This window comes from Heptranchias perlo, chromosome 1 (genome assembly GCF_035084215.1).
Source record: "Heptranchias perlo isolate sHepPer1 chromosome 1, sHepPer1.hap1, whole genome shotgun sequence".
Lineage (NCBI taxonomy): Eukaryota > Metazoa > Chordata > Chondrichthyes > Hexanchiformes > Hexanchidae > Heptranchias > Heptranchias perlo.
In genome coordinates this window covers 162,355,799-162,379,794 of record NC_090325.1, presented here as the reverse complement: position 1 = coordinate 162,379,794, position 23,996 = coordinate 162,355,799, and the positions used below count along the sequence as shown (strand labels likewise).

Sequence of the window (23,996 nt, the reverse complement as noted above, 5' to 3'; positions counted from 1 at the left end):
TGTTGCCCCCACCTCAACCAGTACCGCAATGCTGCCTCCTCTCCTGACGTCTGAGTCTTCCCTTGCACAGGTGCAGGTGGAGCAGTCTTTGGCTGGGCCCTCCCAGGCTCCAAAACCCAGAGGTTGTAGGCCGAGAGCATCTCAGCAGTCAGGGCATGAACCTGAGCAACCTGCCACGACCTCTGCTGAAGTCAAAGGGGATGCACCACATAGATGCACTAGGAAGAGGAAGGCTAAGGCTTTGTAATTACCAAGGGTGTCTGACAGAGTGTCATGTTCTTCATTTATATTTGTTTTTTCTTAAATGCACATTAAATGTTACAATTACCACCACCCCTGGCACGTCTTGCCCATTCTTGAGTCCCTTTTGTGAAAGCGAGCTTTCGTGTGCTTCATCATGAACGGCAAGACTTGATGCCATCCATTGGGCAGGTGTACAATAGGTGTATGTGTGGTTGAAGGACAAGCGAAATGGGTGGTGGTGGTTGTTCCAGGCGGTTTGAGAAGTTCACTATCTTCACTTTTCAGATCTCATTATGAGAACCTTTTAGATACGAGTGACTCCTTGGCCTCACGAGCAGCCATGTCCGCCACTGATCTGGCGATGGGTTGCCCATCTTCATCCTCCTCCTCTTCCTCCTCATCATCGTCTTCTTCAATGTTGCCGGCAGGTGAGGATGCTTCATGAGCGCATTCGAGCTCATCCACCTGCAACCCTGTTGAGCGATGTTGTGCAGGACGCAACACATGACTATTATTCTGCATACCCTCGCTGGTGAGTACTGAAGGGCTTCCCCAGATCGATCCAGGCACCTGAAGCGCATCTTCAGCATTCCTAAGGCTTGTTCAATAACAGACCTGGTAGTGATGTGATTGTTGTACTGCTGTTGTGCCTCGTTGGTGGGGTTTCTCACAGGTGTCATGAGCCAAGTTTGAAGGTGGTATCCCTTGTCTCCAAGGAGCCAGCCCTTAAGTCTGTCTTGTGCATGGAAGAGGGCTGGGATGTTGGACTCGTGCAAAATGAAGGAATCATGGCAGCTGCCTGGGAATTTGGCACACACCTGCAGAAACCTCCTCTGATGATCGCAAACCAGCTGCATATTGATGGAGTGATTTCCCTTTCGGTTGATGAACAGTCCTGGCTCATATGGAGGCCCTTGGATTGCTATGTGTGTGAAATCAATTGCACCCTGCATCCATGGGAAGACAACCAAAGAGTTGAAATGCACTGCCCTCTCAGTCTGGCTGATATCGTCACAGGGGACGTTGACGTAGTTAGATGCCCTAGCAAACAAGCCATCGTATACACTTATGTGCAGATAACTGAGAAACCCTGGAGATGTCAACTGTGGCACCTGGAAGAATCCAGAGGCGATGAAATTGAGGGCAGTTGTTACTTTGAGTGTGATGGGCAAAGCGTGGCCACCAGACCCAGCCAGGAGCAGCTCTGTATAAAGGTATCATAAAGAGTTCGTGATCACTTAGCGACTCAATCTGAGCCTGTGTAGACACTGCTCCTCAGAGAGGTCCATGAAGTTCAGCCTCTGCCTTTACACCCTCTTATTGGTCCCCTCTCTGCTCTTCTCCAGGTCCTTGTGGCGCACCTCTGTCTTGTGCACCTGCAACTCCCAGAACTGCACGTCATGCCTGCCATGGATGGTGATGTGCCTCCTCCTCAGATGTACTGTGGAATAGATCCATGGTGCACCCTATCCTGATGTTGTCAGTTTGAGGGGGTCCAAAATGTAGGTAAATATGTCTGAACACAAGACTTCTCAATGTGAACAAAGAAATCTCAGTCTGAACACGAAGAACTTCCAGCCAAAGGTTTGTCTGAGAGAACTGCTGCAAAAACTCACCTTTTATTCACATGTGTCAATCACTGGTTTAAAGATCCACGTAAGGGTTGGCTGCAACTCGCCTCCGTTTCCATGGTATGTTTCAGAGGCCATGGGAGACATGTTCAGGAGGAGTTAAAATCGTTTGTGTAACTCAATACACAAAAATGTAATTGTCTTAAGTGGTTTAAATGCCTAAACTGGCCCTTTAAATATCGGCCCGCTGGCGTTAAGTGCCGGCGGGACTTCTGGGTGTCAGAAGCACGCGCATCTAAATGCATCAGGGTCAAATCCGGAAGTGGGCATGTTGGAGCTGCGATGCGGTCCGGCTCCGAAAACTTAGCATTTTCACTGCCCACCCACCCGTTTTTGGGGATTAAAATTTACCCCTTGCTTTCACTTGTTATCAGAGGATCTAATGCCCTTTTTTACTCATTTTGAAGCTCCTCTACCTGCTTTGTTGTGCGTATCCCTTCAGTAATATCTAATACAGATACAGTAATGAGGAACAAAAATCAGACAACATGCTCTACTCTGTCCAGACAGTATTTACTGATTATACTACAAGAAATGTGCATTTGATCTTAAATTTTATATTTAATAATCCAAGATCAAGACATTAAAAGTTAGTACTAACTAAAGAAAAAGAACAATGGGTAAGATAATATAACTATTATATCTGTTAAAAATATTCTTCATCATAATTCTTTCCCCTTTCTCCATTTCTCTGCTGTGATGATCATTTATGCTGAGGTACAGTTATATAGGTGCTGTATAAAACACTGGTTAGGCCACAGCTGGAGTACTGTGTGCAGTTCTGGTCGCCACACTACAGGAAGGATGTGATCGCTTTGGAGAGGGTGCAGAGGAGATTCACCAGGATGTTACCAGGGCTGGAGCGCTTCAGCTATGAAGAGAGACTGGGAAGATTGGGTTTGTTTTCCTTGGAGCAGAGGAGGCTGAGGGGGGACATGATTGAGGTGTACAAAATTATGAGGGGCACAGATAGGATGGATACTAAGGAGCTTTTTCCCTTCGTTGAGGGTTCTATAAGAAGGGGGCATAGATTCAAGGTAAAAGGCGGGAGGTTCAGAGGGGATTTGAGAAAGAACTTTTTCACCCAGAGGGTGGTTGGAGTCTGGAACTCACTGCCTGAAAGGGTTGTGGAGGCAGGAACCCTCACAACATTCAAGAAGCATTTGGATGAGCACTTGAAATGCCATAGCATACAAGGCTACGGACCAAATGCTGGAATATGGGATTAGAGTAGACAGGGCTTGATGGCCGGCGCGGACACGATGGGCCGAAGGGCCTCTATCCGTGCTGTATAACTCTATGACTCTATGACCCTCAGTCCCTCACCTGAGTGGTAAATCTAAGCAATAAATGTCAGAGTAATATCCAACCTTGAAAGACATCGCAGCTATGGCTGATCCTGTTCCTGCCTGAGACCATGCACGCTCACTACCCAGCAGGAGCCACTGATCAGTGAGCAGAAGCATCTCTAGTTCATTTCTATCCATATTGAAGTGCGAACATTCCCCTCCCCCACCAGTCAAGATTAGTTAACTCAACACAGATGTAGGATTCAGCCTGGCTCCTTTCTGGTCTACATGGCTCAGCACCACGTCACTGAGTATATTTACTTATTGAGTCATTGATGAGGGCCAAAGCAGAGTTATGCTGGCAATGCTCTCAAGGATAATCAATACTTAACCAAAATTTTGGAATTGTAATTTGTGACAGACAAGTTTTCAAAAAAAATTGAATGATTTTTAGGACCATAAATGTAAGTATTAAAAGGGAAATCAGAATAAAAATCCATTAAAATAAGAGCACAATTTCTTGTTCCTGCATCTGGCCACATTGGATTGTCTTTGAGTACAGCACATGGAGGAAAATTGGGCAGGGATCATTACACTCCCATAAGGGAACCTGCCTAATTCACCATAAAGACATTGGGCCCGATGTTAGCAGGGCTGCGGGTAACGCGCCCGGTGAAATTAGTCAGCTTCCCGCGCGATCGTAGCAGACAACCCACTAATTGGATCCACTTACCTGCTCCTCCGGGTTCCCCACTGCTGATCTGCGCGTCGGGCGGGCTGCGCATGCGCAGTAAGATCTGTCAGCTGGAGGCGCTCTATTTAAAGGGGCAGTCCTCCACTGACAGATGCTGCAACAAACAGAAAAAATTACAGCATGGAGCAGCCCAGGGGGAAGGCTGCTTCCAGTGTAATGATGCCTCACTCCAGGTATCAATACATGGGGTGAGGGGGAGGACAGAGATCTTCCTCCCGGTGGGCGGGAGGAAGTGGCCTGTCTCTGCCCCCAGGAAGGCCTGGCTCGAGGTGGCAGAGTAGGTCACCAGCGCAACCAACATATCGCCCACCTGCATACAGTGCAGGAGGCGCTCCAATGACCTCAGTAGGTCAGCCAAAGTGAGTACACATAGTCTTTCCCCTACACTCCGTCTGCCACATCACTGCCCCCACCCCACATCTCCTTCAGCACTGCCAACACTACTCTGTCACATCACCCCTCATACCCACTCAAACCTCATCCTCATCTTACCTGCACCTACTCACCTCACCAGTACTCATCCCGCCACTACCACTCAACCCAATCCTCCTACAATCTCATGGCTCTATCTCATACTCACCCTCTCGTGCATCTCTGTCACGGCCAGCCTCACTCAACCTGCCACTACCTGTGCTGCAGCCACAGGGCATGCATCACATATGTGCAGTAGGCAGCGAAAGGCAAACGTGTCGTGAGCATGAAGGGGATGCACAAGGGTGTTTGAGGGTTTGTCATGGGTGTTACTTATATTGAATTTCTGACCAACTCACATTACATATTATATTGGCACCACTACTGCCATGTCTTCGCAAATCCTGTCTGGTTTGTGCAATAATGCCCTCTCCTGAGGATCACTATGAGGACCCACAACTGATGCCACCCATTGTGTCACTGCAGAGTGGGTGTAGGTGTATTTGCAGGGCTCGTTTGCGCAGACGACTGAGAGACATCGGCGATGTCCCCGGTTGCACCCTGGAAGGATGCGGAGGAGCAGTTGTTGAGGGCAGTGGTGACTTTGACAGCGACAGGTAAGAAGGTGGTGCTCGGGCCAGCCGGGAGCAGCTCCGCATGAAAGAGGCTGCAGCTGTCCACGACTACATGTCGGGTGACTCTGAGCCTCCTTGTGCACTGCTGCTCAGAGAGGTCCAGGAGGCTGAGCCTCGGTCCGTGGACCCTGTGGCGAGGGTAGTGCCCTCTGCGACGCATCTCTCTCTGCGGTAGCCCTCCCTCCTGCTGTACAGGTGGATGTGTCACAGCACTCTGTTGTGGAGCTCCATGTGTCAGAGGTGGACGGCGTGGATGGCGAGGCTGGTGAGCCTGGTGATGCTGTTCGCCCTCCGAGGAGGTCATGACTGCAGCTACGGCGGCCCCCATCCGCAAGATGTACATCTGAGGGGGTCCGCAAGGTAGGTACATGTCTCCGGACCCCGGGGTAAGTGTGCAGGTTGGTGACTTTGATTGTCAGGAGGAGGGTGGTGGAGGCCAAACTTTGTCCCAAGTGACAGAGTGGCCTCCTGCAATGGGTGAGGGTCTCCCCCCCTACCTGTCAAATGGATCTTTGCAGCTGCCACAGGCTGACAGCTGCAACACGTCCATTTGACCTGGGAGTGTTTCCCCCAGTGTGGGAAACAGTCCCAGTTTGCTCTAAAATCCCGCATAATCCCTTAATCAGGTCAGTTAATGACCTGAAATACCTAAATAAATACTTTCAAGTGGCATCCCGCTGACTTTAATTGCCTGCGGGATTCCCACCAGCGGGGGCTGCGCGCACACGCCGGCGCTTCAGCGGGGAACCCGGAATTGCGTGGGTTCGAGGCGGGCTCCGGTCCAGCTCAGGGATTCTCCGATTTTCGGAGCCCCCCCGCCAGGAACGCACCCTAGCGGGTGCTAAAATAGAGCCCATTGACTTTTATGCTGAATTAGCTGTTCTCAGCAGAAGTTGGGACCCTGCAATTGTACTTAGAACCCCTGGGTTATGGAATGAAAAACTGGCCTGGGTTCCTGTTGCTATTGCTATCCAGTGATCCTTGCTAGAAGGCGTCCGCAGATGGATGTCACATGAGAACAGGATTGGATTTAATTGTGACACTATCTATAGTTCAATTCTCTATCATTCACTGTCTAAACTTATCTGAAGACTGGATACTTGTGCAAGATATCACCATCTGAACCCATGGAACCCCCTTAAAAGTCAATGCCTTCAGAGGAGGGGAAAAAACTGAAAGATCCTCCCCCAAAATGCCACTTTTTCACCCTGCTTTCCTCCCTGTACAAATCTCTGTGATCTCAACAGGATTTGTGTTTTTATTTTATGTAATGTTAAAATGAAGATTACTAAGGTTAAAATGGAGTCTGTTCTCTCTTCACTAAGTTTCAAAATGGAAAACAGGTACAAGGTCAGGTTGAGAATTAGGGTGAGTGTTTTTTGTCCAAAAGTCAATGAACGTACAAATATTTTGAGAGCTGAGGGCAATGGGTTTAAAACATGTTACCACATACAGCTTGACAGATGGAGATGTAATGTAATTCACATGATGCTTCAGCTATTGTGAATGAATTACTTGATGCAGAAGGCCTTGTTTTCCATGATTGCCAAGTAATTGGAGATCCATTGAATAAGTCTGAGTTAGGATCAGCGTTATTGTCAAGTGCTTTAATGCTTTAACATCTAATATAATCAAAGCTGACGGGTAATATCATCTTCAAAGAATGTGCTTCATTTTTAAGGACAAAATTGTTATAACCCATGGACTTTCGTATTGTCTTCATTTCTTCTATTCAGTGAGCCACTATACATGAAGGAGCAAATAGACAGTCTGTGTGTCTCACTCAGTGGAGTCCTGTGCAATGCATTCTGGGAGTGCAGTCAGATGCAACTCCTTTGAAACAAAATGTGCAGATATATGAGATACAATCAAAATCAATATTCTATATAGCAGAAGGACGTATGGATTTGGTTGAATCAAACCAAACAAGTCAAGAACGGTATATACCAGATAGACATCATATAGCTAATGAACAGGATCCACTCCAAAGCAGCTTCCAACTATACAAATGGCTAACTGGGGGAAAAGTGTCATATGGATGATGGGAGGAGGTGGGACGTAAGAGTGGGGAGACTTGCTTACATCTGGGAGAGACATTGGAAATTAGAGAAAGCAGAAATTGTATAACAGAGGCAAATTCATAAATGATTTTGTTTTATTTAGGAGATGGAAGGGATTGTTCTGAGGTTTTATACAGAGAGAAGGTCTGAGAGGGACTTGAAAGATCAAACTATGATCTCCAAGAAAGGCATGGGGAGCATATATGCTGCAAAAAAGCTTGTATATGTCCAAGATAATATGCACATATAGCTTATGCTAATTTCTTGAAAATTAATACAGTTGTTAACAAAAAAGAATTCTGATCAGGGCACTTGATTGATATTTTTTGGATCCAAATCTGAAAACACCTGTATCTAATTCACCTTCTTGGGAGCTCAGTGTACTGCGTATGTGGGTAAGAGATCTGCCACAGGAGATGGTGGGAACTGAAGGTGGGAGAACTTGTAATGGAGGCTGATTAAACTCGTTCAATATTAAAAGAAAAGAAATAGTCACGAGTTGCCAAACTACAATTATTAACCTATAATAAACTTATAAATTGGAATACTGGAATATTAGGCAGAAAATTTTCAGTGAAAGGTTAATGTATGCAGATAATATTTTTCAAGAACCATTTTTTAAAAATTAAAGTTGAAGAAAATGTAATTATTTTAGTATGTTTCTAAACTCATACCCTGAGCTGAATCTAATTTGATGCCAATTGCTAGATTCTAGTGCAACTACATATCTAAATCATTCACTTCCAACACTCATCTGTGAAGTGCTGTGTGCCATTGCTTATGTTAAAAGTGCCCTATAAATTTCAAGGTGCTGTTGTAAAATATTCAATTGGCTTATTTATTCTGTTAACAAATGTATTACAAGTGACTCAGTACTACAAATTACAGCATTGACTGCTTTTACATTTGGTGAATCATGAATCCACAGCGTACTCTACACACATACTTCATCACTCTGGATTCTGTTCCACCCTATAAATAAACAAACAGAAATATCAGTAATACTGTATCTATGAAAAAAATGACTGAAAGCAGCTAACTGGAATAGTGCCCTCATTAGAAAGGAAGAAATGATTTTCTAAAAATACCTTTCCATCATTCTGTTAACGACTGCTTTCACCCACCTTGCTTCAGGATTCAGACATATTTGCATACCACTTATAAGGGTGGCACTAAATGGAGAATATGAAAATTAGATTATCAAACTACAACAATAAACAACTTGCATTTATATAGCACCTTTAACATAGTAAAACGTCCCAAGGCGCTTCACAGGAGCGTTAACACACAAAATTTGACACCAAGCCACATGAGATATTATGATAGGTGGCCAAAAATTTGGTCAAAGAGGTAGGTTTCAAGGAGCATCTTAAAGGAGGAGGGAGAGGTGGAGAGGTTTAGGGAGGGAATTCCAGAGCTTAGGGCCTAGGCTGCTATTTCAAATATTGAAAAACACAAATGAAAGTTGGAACAAGCTTTGGGAAAAATGTGAAGCAGAATGTACTTACATAACTTGCATGTTTTTGCACTGCATGCCAATGGGGATAACTTCAACTTCTGTCAATTGTCTCAAAGGGACGAATTTAGAAAAAGTGCGGATGCATCTGCAGCGTAACTCCCTTCCAACAGCTGCAGGATATAAGAAACAAACTTAGTTCTTGTTCAAAGAGAGCCCCTGCAGGGACTCATTGTCTTCACCCAAAAGCTCTCATTATGGCACTAAGTTCCAGGCACTCTACCTAATTATGGATAAGGAAGGCCATTTGACCCATCTTGATTCATCTACAGAGATCCTAATGTCACCTCGTTGTAATATTTAATTGTTTCTTAAATGATTTCATGGTTTTTGCCTCAACTACTTTATCTGGAAGTTTATTCCATTTATTGATTACTCTTTGTGTGAAGAATAATTTATTGACATCTGTCCTAAAAGTTCCTTTGTTCTACTCCCATGGTTTAATTTAAAGTAATATATCAGGTTAACTTTTCAATACCCTTATCAATCTTATATACCTCTAGAAGATCACCTCTCATGTGCCTTTTTCCAGGCCTAGAAATCCCCAAGTTCTCCAATCTTTTCTCATAACTGAGGATTAGCCTCATGGTTCGTCTCTGCACTACCTCAAGGGCTTGAATGTCTTTTCTTTTTGACCCACCAGAAATGAACGTGGTCTGAATAGAGCACTATTAGGTTTGATCATTACCCTGTCTGAAATATATTCTACCATTTTGGTTATGTAGCTCAACATCTAATCGACTTTGTTGATTGCTGCTTTGCATTGATTGGACATGTTTAGCATTGAGTCCATTAAGACTCCTAGGTCTCTTTCAGCTTCACCCTTAGCTATTTCAACACTATTCAAGGCGTGCACACATCATCTATTTTTTCATCCTATGTGTAACACTTTACATTTGTCTGCATTAAATTTCATCTGCCATTCATTCCGTCCACTTGAATATCTTATCCAACTCATTCTGGAATTTCTGAGCTTCCTTTTCCAATTCCACTGTCTCTTCTAGTTTGGTATCATTTGCAAATTTGGGCACGTTGCATTGACTTTCTGAATTCGAGTCATTTATGTAAATTAGAAACAGTGGTGGTCCCAGCATTGAGCCGTGAGGCACCCCATTCAGTACTTCCCCCCAATTTTGACATAACTCCTCTAACAAGCACTCTGTTGCCTACACTTCAACCAATTTATTATCCTTTCCAAGGGGGAGAAATTGGTTAAGGCCTGTTGGTCAGGAAATTAGCACAGTGCCCAATCACATGTGCGAGAGGTACGAGCCATATTGGTGCTCGCACCTCATTTGATTAAAACTGGCAAGCTGCCAGCTACTTTCGTGTTTGTTGGCAGATCACCTAATTGGGGGGTGGGGGAGGGGGATTTGGGCGTCATTAATGTCATTTAAAGGCAGCCTGCACCTCTTAAAGGGGTGGTACACTTTGGCTGCATTCAACTTAATTACAATTGAACAGTCAAAATGGCAAGCAGAGGTAAAGCAGAAAGCACCCCCGATTTTGCAAAGCTGCTTTGGAGGTGTTGGTGGAGGAGGTCAGTAGGAGAAGGGAGGTTGCTGTGCCTGCTTAGCATGAAATAAGTGTGCTACCAGCATTACCTGCACTCTTCATTGGCAGTTCGCCTAACAGGAAGGTGGGGGCAGGAAATCGGATGTCACTGGCATCAGTTAAAGGCAGCAAGCACCTCTGAAAGAGAAGGGGTACTGTGGCTGCAATCAGCTTCATTTTGAACACCAGTGAAATGGCAGGCAGAAGAGATACTGAAAGGACTTTCCGCTTTTTAGATGCAGCTTTGGAGGTTATCGTGGAGGAGATTGACAGGAGGAGAGACCGCACCTTTCCAGCCAACGGCAAAATGGTATCCTGCCTAGCTTCACAGCAATATTGGCCGAGGTGGCAGAGCAGGTCAGCGCCAGAAGCATTGCTCCAAGGGCCTGGCTGAAATGCAGAAAAAAGCTCAATGATGTGACAAGGTCAACTAAGGTATGACTCCTATCACATATCTCTTATTACTCTCTGCTTAGCCCTCACTCCCCAATTGCCACCACTCTACTCCAATCACAGCAGCACACTTCACTCCAACTCCTTCTGCTGCAGCAGCAGTTTGCATCTGTTACTCTTCTAGAATCATAGAATCATAGAATGATACAGCACAGAAGGAGGCCATTCGGCCCCATCGTGCCACTTTGAAAGAGCTATCCAATTAGTCCCATTACCCTGCCCTTTCCCCATAGTGCTGCAAATTTTTCCCCTTCAAGTATTTATCCAATTCCCTTTTAAAAGTTAATATTGAATCTGCTTCCACCACCCTTTCAGGCAGTGCATTCCACATCATTACAAAATGCTGCATAAAAAAATTTCTACCCATCTTGCCTCTGGTTCTTTTGCCAATTACCTTAATTCTGTGTCATCTGGTTACTGACTCTTCTGACACTAGAAACAGTTTCTCCTTATTTACTCAATCAAAACTCTTCAGGGTTTGGAACACTTCTATTAAATCACCCCTTAACCTTCACTGCTCTAAGGAGAACAACCCCAGCTTCTCTAGCCTCTCCATGTAACTGAAGTCTCGCATTCCTGGTACCATTCTAGTAAATCTCCTCTACACCTTCTCTAAGACCTTGACATCCTTCCTAAAGTGTGGTGCCCAGAATTGGACACAATACTCCAGCTAACCAGTATTTTCTAAAGGTTTAGCATAACTTCTTTGATTTTGTACTCTATTCCTCTGTTTTTAAACCTAGGATCCTATATGCTTTTTTTAACAGCCTTCTCAACTTGTCTTGCCACCTTCAAAGATTTGTGCACATATCACTTCCCTCACCTCCTCACACCTGTACCATCTTTCATACACCAGCAATGCTATTCTGACATGCTCATCCTCAAAAATGCTATCACACTCCCTTTGTTCTTGCAGGAGAAGCTAGTGCACAATAACAGGGAGAAGGCAGCCACAGAAGGAGGCCAAGCATCATGTCCCCTCTGGATGAGACCGTCATGGACATTGTGGGCAGTGGGCGCATCAGGAACACGATTTCTGGAGAGGCTGGAGGAGAAGCCCTGCAGGATTTTTTGCCATTTCACCCACTTTCCTTTCTCATTGAAATCTCATCTTCATACACCATGCTTGACAAAAGGCTGCTGCTTTCAGCAGTCACTCATCTGTCTCTACTTACCCTTGCCATTAACTGCTAACCCTTGTCCCTTTCTTCCGTTTCAGATCCTGAAACTCTGGAGGATACAGCGGGACCAGAGGAAGAGGAGGATGTCCCTCCAGAAGATCTAGCGTCATTCAACTTCACTCAAGCCTGTACCAGCTTCTAGCTCTGCTGCAGAGGGTGGAGATGAAGACCTTGAGGATCCAGCCAAAAGAAGAGAACTGTTGGCTATACCGTACAAACTTCTATGTGCGCTGGGCAGCCTGCGCCCAGAGAGCTTGCGCACAATGGCAGGAAACATGGAGTTGAACTCCTACTTGTGGGGGGCTTCACACAGCATCCAGACCAGGCATTCAACCATGGAATGAGTAGTCAGCTCTATGAACACTACATTGGGACCCACAATGATGGAGCCTCTGGTGGTTGCTCTGACAGCTTCGATGGAAGCTCAAACTACTGCCATCTTGGCTCTGTGCTCCAGCATAACCTCTGGCTATCAAAGCATGAAGGAGAGCATGGATATGGTTTTAGAGAGCATCACATAACTTCTGCACTCTGTTCTCGTGCAATGCAGCGGGAGTGCTGAGGTGCAGCACAAGAGTGGCATTAGCTCCATGGGAGAGGCATCTGCTATCATCTCTCAGGATGGCAGCACACCTGCTCCCCCACCAGCCTCCCAACCAGTGCCATTGTCGGTGCCAGACAGCCAACTGGACCAGACTGCCCAGACCAATGCTGAGATATGGCAGTTTGCAGCCAAGTCCTCTACGGAGCTCCTCGAGGTAACCCACCACGGCAATCTCAAGTGCCCTCGGTGGATAATCAGCAGCCTTCCACTTCCCTTGTTTTAGAGTTAACTAAACAGTTAAACCTTAAAGCTAAACAAACTGTTTTAAATAAAGGTTAGGCATAGATATATAATGAAAGTAGACTTTAAATAGAATGGAGGGATAGCTGAAACCTGTTGCTTGCAATTCCTGCACCATGTGGGAACTCCAGGACACTTTGGGTGCCCTGGGTGACCATGTGTTCAGGAAGTGCCTCTGGTTGCTCGAGCTTGAGCTCAGAGTTGCTGAGCTTGACGAGCGGCTGGAATAACTACAGAGCATATGGAAGGCTGAGAATTTCCTGGATCATACATTCCAGGAGGTGTACACCCAACAGTCACAGAAAGCTCAGGACAGTAAGTGCCACCCAACAGGGTAGGGAGAGGCAAGCACTGTAGGAATCCTCTAGGATTGTGGAGCTCACTGACCGGTTTTCAGAGTTGAATACTAGTGAGGGTGACAACACCTTGAAGGAGTGCAGTCTGGAGCATGTCATTGTGGGTTAAAGGACTCCACAGAGGGGCACAGCGAAGTGTAGGAATGCAGTGGTTATAGAGAATTCGATAGGCGGGGGGACAGACAGGGCGTTTCTGTGACCACCGATGTGTGTCCCACATTGTCGTTGCCTCCCTGGTAAAGGACATCTCAGAGGATGCAGAACATGTTGAGGGGGGAAGGAGGATCAGCCAGAAGTCGTGGTCCATGTGGGAACCAATGACGTAGGAAGGAAAAGGGTCGAAGTCCTGCAATCAAAGTTTCAGGAGCTAGAGAGGAAGTTAAAAAGCAGGACTGCAAAGGTAGTAATGTCTGGATTACTCCCAGTGCCACGCACTAGTGAGTATAGGAATAGTAGGATAAGAGAGGTTAATGCGTGGCTGGAGAAATGGTGCAGGAGGAAGGCTTCAGATTCCTGGTGCATTGGGACTAGTTCTGGGGCAGGAGGGATCTGTTCAAGATGGACGGGATGCACCGGAACAGAGCTGGGACCAATATTCTCACAGGGAGGTTAACTAGGGCTGCGGCTGCTAAAGCCACTGGGAACCACTTCATAGGAGCACAAGAATAGGCAAATGAGCACAGAAAGCAGACACTAGGGGTTTGCACAAGGGTGATTTTTGGTTCTCTATGTTCAATATAAACAATTGTCAGATGAAGAGGATGAAGTATCTTGTTGCTGTAAACTTTTTTTGGATTGCTTTTGGACTTAATATTCTTAGTAATGTAAGTGCAACACTCATGAAGGTGTATTGTTTGAGGGCATTTAGATGGTGTGTGTAATGACTGGGTGAGATGGTAGGAGGGATAGTTGTTGCATTGGGAAGGGGAGGGATTCTTTAAGTGAACCTCTCATCAATTATTTACTGCCTTCGAGCTCTGGCTGCCTTGCTCTTCCTCTGGACCCATTGCTTTCAATCTCCCTCATGTTGTTCCTCCTGCAGTTCTTCCTCCTTTGGCAGCTCCAAGGCGTGCTCCCTTTGCATAGCAAAGTTGTGTAGTATGCAACACACAAAGATGAATCTTGAGACTCGCTCACGGCTGTATTGAACGATGCCTCCAGAGCTGTCCAGACAATGGAACCTTTGCTTTAAAATCCCAATGGTCTGCTGTATCAGATCTCTGATGGAAGCGTGTCTCTGATTGAAACACTCCTCAGCATCTGTGCTCGGGTTCATGAACCACGTGGCCTTGTCTTCAAGCAGCCAGCCTGACGCTCAATGGCCTGGGTGGAAGAGAAGGAGGATTGAGGACTGACGCAGGATGAAAGATCAGACCTGCCTGATTCTCTGCCTGTGGTCACACATGAGTTGCATGTACAAGGAATGAAAGTCCTTCCTGTTGTTGTATGTTGCTGGTTGATGATAGGGAGCATGCAAGGTTCTGTGGGTGCAGTCTATGATCCCCTGCACCTGAAGAAATCCAGCAACATGGGCAAATCACACAGCTCTTTCCTCTTGATTGGCAACTTCTATGGGAAAATTGATGAAATCTTGCCACTTAGCAAAGGGTGTATCTATAACCTGCCTCACAGAACTATGTGAAGCAAACTGACTTATATTGCTTATGTCCTATGAGATATGAATGGTACTTGCTTATTGTTAACTGAACACTAGATGGGCCTCTGATGGGATTAAGCACATTGTAGCAATTATACTCCAAGGTGTCTCTTGTATTGCTTTTGTTATTCTTTGGCAGGAATGTTCTAGAGGGTCTGGATATAAAAAGTAGCTAATGATTACCAACTAATGTGATTGTTTATTCGGACATAATAGACGAGAATAATGGACAGTGCATAGTTAAAAAGATTGAATATTGAACATCTTTGTTACTTAGGTATTGGTCTACGTAGGGGCAGGAGTAGGCCATTTAGCCCCTCGAGCCTGTTCCGCCATTCAATGAGATCATGGCTGATCTGTGACCTAACTCCATATACCTGCCTTAGCCCCATATCCCTTAATACCTTTGGTTAACAAAAATCGATCAATCTCAGATTTAAAATTAACAATTGACTGGCATTTGCGGAGGAGCGTTCCAAACTTCTACCAGCCTTTGCGTGTAGAAATGTTTCCTAACTTCACTCCAAAAATCCTGGCTCTAATTTTTAGGCTATGTCCCCTAGTCCTAGATGCCCTAACCAGCAGAAATATTTTCTCTCTATGTAACCCTATCAGTTCCTCTTAATATCTTGAAAACTTTGATCAAATCACCCCTTAATCTTCTAAATTCTAGGGAATACATCCCTAGTTTGTGTAATCTCTCCTTGTAATTTAACCCTTGGAGTTCAGGTATTATTCTAGTAAATCTACACTGCACTCCCTCCAAGACCAATATACCCTTCCTAAGGTACCTTGTCACTGAAAGTTCTTTTATCATGTCGGCAACAGTCTGAAAAATTGGAGGGTATCAAATGGGGTCGAGCTGGAGTGAATATGTAGAAATACTTATTTTGAGGCAAATTAACTTGTAATAGATGCCAAAAGAAAGCCGTTTTACTCACTATCTGCGGACCAAGAATCTGATTGTTCCTGCCTAGCATAAAGACAAAACGTATGAGCTGTTGGTCCAAGTGATAAAAGACCATCTGAGCCCAAAGGCACTTGTTATTGTGGAATTACATAGAATTTACAGCACAGAAACAGAACATTCGGCTCAGTTGGTCTATGCCGGCGTTTATGTTCCACACGAGCCGAATACCACCCCACTTCATCTAACCCTATCAGCATATCCTTCTATTTTATTCCTCATGTGCTTATCTAGCTTCTATATGTATGAATAGCATACATGTATGATATTCGCCTCAACTACTCCTTGTGGTAGCGAGTTCCACATTCTTACTGCTCTGAATAAAGTTGTTTCTCCTGAATTCCCTATTGGATTTATTGGTGACTACCTTATATTTATGGCCCCTAGATTTGGTCTCCCCCACAAGTGGAAACATCTTCATAATTTTAAAGACCTCTATTAGGTCACCCCTCAGCCTTTTGTTTTCTAGAGGCCTGTTCAGCCTTTCTTGATAAGTATAACCTCTCAGATCTGGTATCAGTCTTGTAAATCTTTTTTGCACCTTCTCCAGTGCCTCTATACCCCTTTTATAATATGGAGACCAGAGCTGCTCACAGTACTCCAAGTGTGGTCTAACCAAGGTTTGATATCAGTTTAACATAACTTCTCTGCTTTTCAATTCTATCCCTCCAGAAATGAACCCCAATACTTTGTTTGCTTTCTTTATGGCCTTATTAACCTGCGTCGCTACTTCTAGTGATTTGTTTATCTGTACCCTTAGATCCCTTTGCTTATCTACCCCAATTTGACTCTTATTATCCAAGCAGTATGTGGCCTCCTTATTCTTCCTACCAAAATATAACATCTCACACTTATCTATAGTGAAATTCATTTGCCAATTACACACTCATTCTGCAAGTTTATTATGTCTTCTTATATTTTATCGTATTCTTCCTCAGTATTAACCATACCCCCCAATTTGGTGTTGTCTGGAAATTTTGAAATTATACTTCTAATTCCTGCAACCAAATCGTTTACACAAATTGTGAACAACAGTGGTCCAAATACCAATCCTTGCGGAACACCACTTCCCACCTTTTGCTAGTCTATGTAGCTACCTTTAACTCCTAGTTTGTTTTCTGTTCTGTATCCAGCTTGCTATCCAATCTGCTAGTTGCTCTGACCTTAGTCACGAGTCTACTGTGCAGTACCTTATCGAAGGCCTTTTGAAAATCCAAACATATTACATCTACTACATTACCCTTGTTTACTCTTTCTGTTACTTCTGCAAAGAATTCAATAAGGTTGGTTAAACTTTCAAGGCCTCCACACGAACATGACGATCCCATGCCATCTCCTGGTAAAGGTCATCCAGCTTCTGCCTTATTGTGTCCAGACCATCACAGATACAGCTCAACTGGTGGTCAATGGACCCCAGATGTTGCAGATACCTGCAACATCCTTCTTAACAGGCGCGCACCCCTGTAGTCCTGCTCCCAATCTTCCTCATGGCGGGCCTGATGCCAACCTTGCATCACAGAGGATCGAGGATCTTCCTGCCTCGCAATGCTCCCTGATCCCCCAACAGGTTGGACTGAGGCCTCATGGTCCCACCTCACCTGTCCTGCAGGGGCTCTTAGCACAGCATGACTGCCTGCAAGTGGGGAAGTGGGAGAGTCTGTTGAAAAGTGGGATGGGCTGGTAGTCGGTGAAGAGGTGGCACTCTTAGGGAGTGTGCGAGGAAGGTGCCTATGGTCACGTGTTCCCTCCACGTCAGCGTCCTGATGGTGTGATGTGGCGATGGGAATGGCCGCGCTACTTCTCCAACTGTCCCCCCGAGGCACTCAGCCACCTCATTCTCCTCCTGGTCCCCCTGTTCCTTGTTGTCCTGCTCAGTCTCTGCCTCCATGCTCTCCTCGTGTCCGCCGGCCAATGTGGACCTGTGGGAAGGAAGGATAAAAAGTTACAATGGTGCAGCATTTCAGCATACATAGTTAGCATTACATTAATCTACAACTCGAGAAAAGGCTATTTGACCCAAATGGTCTATGCCGGTGTTCACACACCACATGATCACGCTCCCACTCTAATTTCTTCCTCTCACTCTGCACCACAAGTGGAAACAATTTCTCCACATATCGCCTATCGAACCCCAGCATAATTTCAAATATCTCTGTCAGACATCCTCTTAGTCTCATCCTTGAGTGGATTGTTGCCCAGGAGACAAAGCAAGAGGCTCTGAAACTCATCTGGTGGTGCATGTAGGGTGCTGAGCTCAGCATGTGCTACGGGTGCAACACCATGGAATCCCTGCAGCTGCATATATGGAGTAAGCTGCTTCAAGTAAATGATTTCTACTCTGGTCCTGGGCATGTTCCTGCACATTATGTGCCAATTTGACCTGCGGGGACAGCACAGAAAGAAGGTTAGGTGAGTTGTGAGTTCAGGCATTACAATGTGTCTTTCAGCAGAGACATGATTCATCAGCAGCCCACTTTGAAATCATGTTTCCCATGGTAAGAGGCTCCGATGATTATAAATTGCCTTTGGGTTCTGTGCTGAGTATGCAAACACATGTCTGACCCTCCCCCCACTCTAAACACTGAATTAAAAGGACAACTCCTTTTTAGTTCAAACCTTCCTTAAACAACTATTACAGAGACATTTTTGGTTCTTTTTCTCCATTACTTTTAATAAAATGCTGAGTTTAGAATGAAAGCCCATAGAATGTTTACCTTGCCTTCCCTGGTCAGGTCATTGAACGTCTTTTGGCACCGGTCGCCTAAGCACATAATGAGTATCAGAGCTCAGAGACCTGGCTACGTCCTTCCATGCCACGTGGCTCAACTTGCCCTTGGTATCGCCAGTAGCCAGTCACACTGATGCTCAACCTCATCCAATAGAGTACGCAGGTCCTCATCCCTGAAGTTCTGCGCCCTTTTATTGGCTTCCTCTTGCAACATCACTATGGAAAAGGGGATATGCAGACACTGGAAATTATTTTATTACAGCATTTTTCAAAATATTTTAACTGAAATTAACTTTTTAAAGTTGATTTAAGGTGATTTCGGAACATGCAGTTCGCTTACCTCCCAGTGCCATGCCTCACTCTGAGTTATGGCATCTATTCTCAGCTTATTATAGTGCCATGTGGTTGGTCTGCGGGGAAAGCCATTGGCTGTGCTGTGAACAAGGTCCCTGATTCGCCATTCGGATCAATTTTCCAGCAAATTTTGGCATAAGTACAGTGCGAGATGAATGGACAGCGCAAATGCCCGATTAATGGCATAGGTCACTCATCATGCCGTTTCAGCAAATTCCAGCTCAGTATTTGTTACTGTAATATTCCTGGACAATGATAGACTTTTCCTGCAAACTATGGATTTTTCCTTGCATTTCCTTAAAACTTTTTCCCTCTTGTCTTGATTACCACCTTACTTAATTTTTCCTGTAGATCAATTTCTAGGAGAAACAAAAAAATTCTGTTTGTGATTGAGAAACACTGCAGCACACAAAGCCTCAGTTGGTGAGAGGCTTGGAACTTTAATCTTAAAATCTGGACTGTCCTCAAAAAGTTACAACACTGCCAAACATAATCCACTGAGGACATTTCGCAACTTGAAAGTTCCTAATCATGTTATTGTTAAGTTTATAGGAATTCAAACCTTCTAACATTGTTCATAGAATGGTTACAACACAGAAGTAAGTCATTCGGCCCATTGAGCCCGTGCCGGCTCTTTGTAAGAGCAATCTAGTTAGTCCCTCCCCCGCTCTTTCCCTGCAGCCCTGCAATTTTTTTTCCTTCAAGTATTTATCCAATTCCTTTTTGAAAGCCACGATTGAATTTGCTTCCATCACCCTTTCAGGCAGCACATTCCAGACCATAACTACTCACTGCGTAAAAACGTTTTTCCTCATGTCACCTTTGGTTCTTTTGCCAATCACCTTAAATCTATGACCTCTGGTTCTCAACCCTTCCACCAATGGGAACTGTTTCTCTGTACCTACTTTATCTAAATCCTTCATGATTCTGGACACTTCTATCAAATCTCCTCGTAAGAGTGGTTCAATGACTGTTATTGTGTGAAACACAGTCTTTTGTTGATATCTAAGCTATTTTGATATATTGTATTTTAATAGACTAAAACATTTTGGAAATGCAATAATATTTTAAAGTATTTATGACAATTTCCTCTTTACCCCCTTGTATAGGTTTTTCAATACCATGCCCCATTGCTGGATGAGGGACCAGGGGACCAAACCATTCACAGGTGTCTGCTAAAGTCACTATGTTAATGGCCCAATATTAGATATGAGAGAGGAGCCTGGCTGACCTCCTTTCAAGTGTTCCCTCCCTTACTATGGAACAGGGATGGATTAATGTACAGGCTGAAGGAGTCTGTGCCCAGAGGCCCCAGCCAAATATGATACCCCAACAAGGGCCCTGTACAAATATAGGGCACTAACAAAACACATTTTAACATAGAAAAACTGCATGCAACCTCTGGATCAAAATATTCTAGCTTTTAAAAATACTGTCCAAAGGAGGTGAGGGAGAGTCAGAGATTTGTTACAATATAAATATTGACACTTGCCGATGCAGTTCACAAGTTAAAAAACATTGATTTATTCAGGTATGAGGAAACGTAGAAGTAATGTGCAAATAAAACCGGACGGACCACCCGGTATGGGACCACTAGGCACCGGACACGACAAAGGCAAACCAAGCCCAGTCGACCCTGCAAAGTCCTCCTCACTAACATCTGGGGACTTGTGCCAAATTTGGGAGAGCTGTCCCACAGACTAGTCAAGCAACAGTCTGACATAGCCATACTCACAGAATCATACCTTTCAGCCAATGTCCCAGACTCTTGAATCACCATCCCTGGGTATGTCCTGTCCCACTGGCAGGACAGACCCACCAGAGGTGGCGGTACAGTGACATACAGTCAGGAGGGAGTGGCCCTGGGAGTCCTCAACATTGACTTTGGACCCCATGAAATCTCATGGCATCAGGACAAACATGGGCAAGGAAACCTCCTGCTGATTATCACTTACTGCCCTCCCTCAGCTGATGAATCAGTCCTCCTCCATGTTGAACACCACTTGGAGGAAACACTGAGGGTAGCAAGGGCACAGAATGTACTCTGGGTGGGGGACATCAATGTCCATCACCAAGAGTGGCTCGGTGACACCACTACTGACCAAGCTGGCCGAGTCCTAAAGAACAGAGCTTGAGACTGGGCCTACGGCAGGTGGTGAGTGAACCAACACGAGGGAAAAATTTACTTGACCTCATCCTCACCAATCTACCTGTCACAAATGCATCTGTCCATGACAGTATTGGTAGGAGTGACCAACTAACAGTCCTCGTGGAGACGAAGTCCCGTCTTCGCACTGAGCACACCATCCAACGTGTTGTGTGGCACTACCACCGTGCTAAATGGGATAGATTCAGAACAGATTTAGCGGCTCAAAAGTGGGCATCCATGAGGTGCTGTGGGCCATCAGCAGCAGCAGAATTGTATTCCAGCACAATCTGTAACCTCATGGCCCGGCATATTCCTCACTCTACCATTACCAACAAGCCAGGGGATCAACACTGGTTCAAGGAGGAGTGTAGAAGAGCATGCCAGGAGCAGCACCAGGCATACCTAAAAATGAGGTGCCAACCTGGTGAAGCGACAACTCAGGACTACATGCATGCTAAACAGTGGAAGCAACATGCCATAGACAGAGCTAAGCGATTCCACAACCAACGGATCAGATCAAAGCTCTGCAGTCCTGCCACATCCAGTTGTGAATGGTGGTGGATAATTAAACAACTAACGGGAGGAGGAGGCTCTGTAAACATCCCCATCCTCAATGATGGCGGAGTGCAGCACGTTAGTGCAAAATACAAGGCTGAAGCGTTTGCAACCATCTTCAGCCAGAACTGCCAAATGGATGATCCATCTCGGCCACCTCCCGATATCCCCACCATCACAGAAGCCAGTCTTCAGCCAATTCGATTCACTCCACGTGATATCAAGAAACGGCTGAGTGCACTGGATACAGCAAAGGCTATGGGCCCCGACAACATCCTGGCTGTAGTGCTGAAGACTTGTGCTCTAGAACTAGCTGCGCCTCTAGCCAAGCTGTTCCAGTACAGCTACAACACTGGCACCTACCCGACAATGTGGAAAATTGCCCAGGTATGTCCTGTCCAAAAAAGCAGGACAAATCCAATCCGGCAAATTACCGCCCCATCAGTCTACTAACAATTATCAGCAAAGTGATGGAAGGTGTCATCGACAGTGCTATCTTATTCACCAATAACCTGCTCACCGATGCTCAGTTTGGGTTCCGCCAGGACCACTCGGCTCCAGACCTCATTACAGCTTGGTCCAAATATGGACAAAAGAGCTGAATTCCAGAGGTGAGGTGAGAGTGACTGCCCTTGACATCAAGGCAGCATTTGACCGAGTGTGGCACCAAGGAGCCCTAGTAAAATTGAAATCAATGGGAATCAGGGGGAAAACTCTCCAGTGGCTGGAGTCATACCTGGCACAAAGGAAGATGGTAGTGGTTGTTGGAGGCCAATCATCTCAGCCCCAGGACATTGCTGCAGGAGTTCCTCAAGGCAGTGTCCTAGGCCCAACCATCTTCAGCTGCTTCATCAATGACCTTCTCTCCAACATAAGTTCAGAAATGGGGATGTCCGCTGATGATTGCACAGTGTACAGTTCCATTCGCAACCCCTCAGATAATGAAGCAGTCCGAGCCCGCATGCAGCAAGACCTGGACAACATCCAGGCTTGGGCTGATAAGTGGCAAGTAACATTTGTGCCAGACAAGTGCCAGGCAATGACCATCTCCAACGAAAGAGAGTCTAACCACCTCCCCTTGACATTCAACGGCATTACCATCACCGAATCCCCTACCATCAACATCCTGGGGGTCACCATTGACCAGAAACTTAACTGGACCAGCCATATAAATACTGTGGCTACAAGAGCAGGTCAAAGGCTGGGTATTCTGCGGCGAGTGACTCACCTCCTGACTCACCTCCTGACTCCCCAAAGCCTTTCCATCATCTACAAGGCACAAGTGTGATGGAATACTCTCCACTTGCCTGGATGAGTGCAGCTCCAACAACACTCAAGAAGCTCGACACCATCCAGGACAAAGCAGCCCGCTTGAGTGGCACCCCATCCACCACCCTAAACATTCACTCCCTTCACCACCGGCGCACAGTGGCTGCAGTGTGTACCATCCACAGGATGCACTGCAGCAACTCGCCAAGGCTTCTTCAACAGCACCTCCCAAACCCGCGACCTCTACCACCTAGAAGGACAAGAGCAGCAGGTACATGGGAACAACACCACCTGCACGTTCCCCTCCAAGTCACACACCATCCCGACATGGAAATATATCGTCGTTCCTTCATTGTCGCTGGGTTAAAATCCTGGAACTCCCTTCCTAACAGCACTGTGGGAGAACCTTCACCACACGGACTGCAGTGGTTCAAGAAGGCGGCTCACCACCACCTTCTCAAGGGCAATTAGGGATGGGCAATAAATGCCGGCCTCGCAGCGACGCCCACATCCCATGAACGAATAAAAAAAAACATTTTACGGGTCTATTTTGGGGGCTTAGTTGTGTGGGGGTGCGGAGAGGCCCCGAATATCCATGTTGCCTAGGACTCAAGAATTGTTAATCCACCTCTATGTGGGAAAACACTTAGCTGCTGCTCAGCCTCTCCGCACAGTGGCACAATGGCAATATACCCTGTCAGATATAAATTTGAATCTTGCACAATATGCTGATCCTCCAGGCAATAGCCATTACACAATATTGGATGAAACTAGTAACAATACATAAAAAATTCTTATCTTACCTCCAGAAAGACCAGCAGAAAGAACGATCAGAAAGACTAAGCATTTGCTGTTCATTGCTACAGGTAGATTCTCAGCCTCTTCTACCTAGAATTGGATTCACCAACTGATTTGAAGAGCAATTTTGTTTTACATATCTGAAACTCATTGGAACATGCTGTTGTTATGATCACCAGCAGAACTGCCAAGGTCACTCCCCATTTGCAAAGCGTGCCAGAACTGAGTGGAGCGAACAGTTAATACAATATCTATTAGCTAGGAAGCTACTATTAATGTTACTATTGACACACAGCAGCTGGTGCTCTGGGTGAGTGATTCAGAAAGTGTTGTAGGTACCTAGTTCACCTGGCTTTATCGTGCCTTACAATGTTACTGCCAACATAAAGTGCTGAATCCATGCGGTAGTCTTATTTAGCTGGTTAAAGACGACATAATTGCTATGTAAATCCAGCTCACATAATTTTACAATGTTCTCACATTATACGTCTAGTGCATTAAAAACCCTGATTTATAACTGGACTTGCAGCAGTAGCTACAGACTGCTTTATTTTACTCACAACAGATCAACTGGACAAATAGGCAACTACTT

The 23,996-nt window shown here is 45.4% G+C and overlaps 1 protein-coding gene and 1 long non-coding RNA gene across 2 annotated transcripts; both read right to left on the bottom strand.

Annotated features, from left to right (window-relative positions):
- Positions 1 to 7,837: 7,837 nt before the first annotated feature.
- Positions 7,838 to 23,589, bottom strand: LOC137301365 (interleukin-8-like). Its single transcript, XM_067970857.1, has 4 exons — positions 23,410 to 23,589; positions 8,532 to 8,652; positions 8,112 to 8,195; positions 7,838 to 7,995 (listed from the first exon to the last, which is right to left on the bottom strand). The coding sequence occupies exons 1-4, from the start codon at positions 23,462 to 23,464 to the stop codon at positions 7,974 to 7,976; spliced, it is 282 nt and encodes a 93-aa protein (XP_067826958.1). The 5' UTR covers positions 23,465 to 23,589; the 3' UTR covers positions 7,838 to 7,973.
- LOC137301301 (uncharacterized) lies at positions 16,806 to 18,893 on the bottom strand. The gene is made up of 3 exons (XR_010958281.1): positions 18,620 to 18,893; positions 18,266 to 18,495; positions 16,806 to 17,470 (listed from the first exon to the last, which is right to left on the bottom strand). It is a non-coding gene; the product is annotated as an uncharacterized lncRNA (long non-coding RNA).
- Positions 23,590 to 23,996: the final 407 nt, after the last annotated feature.

Excerpts from the sequence above, each read along its gene's own strand:
- LOC137301365 (XM_067970857.1), bottom strand. The coding sequence starts at position 23,464 with ATGAACAGCAAATGCTTAGTCTTTCTGATCGTTCTTTCTGCTGGTCTT. Across the intron at positions 8,653-23,409 it reads TTCTGCTGGTCTTTCTGGAG|CTGTTGGAAGGGAGTTACGC; the intron begins GTAAGATAAGAA and ends TATATCCTGCAG. Across the intron at positions 8,196-8,531 it reads TGCAAAAACATGCAAGTTAT|TGCCACCCTTATAAGTGGTA; the intron begins GTAAGTACATTC and ends TTCTCCATTTAG.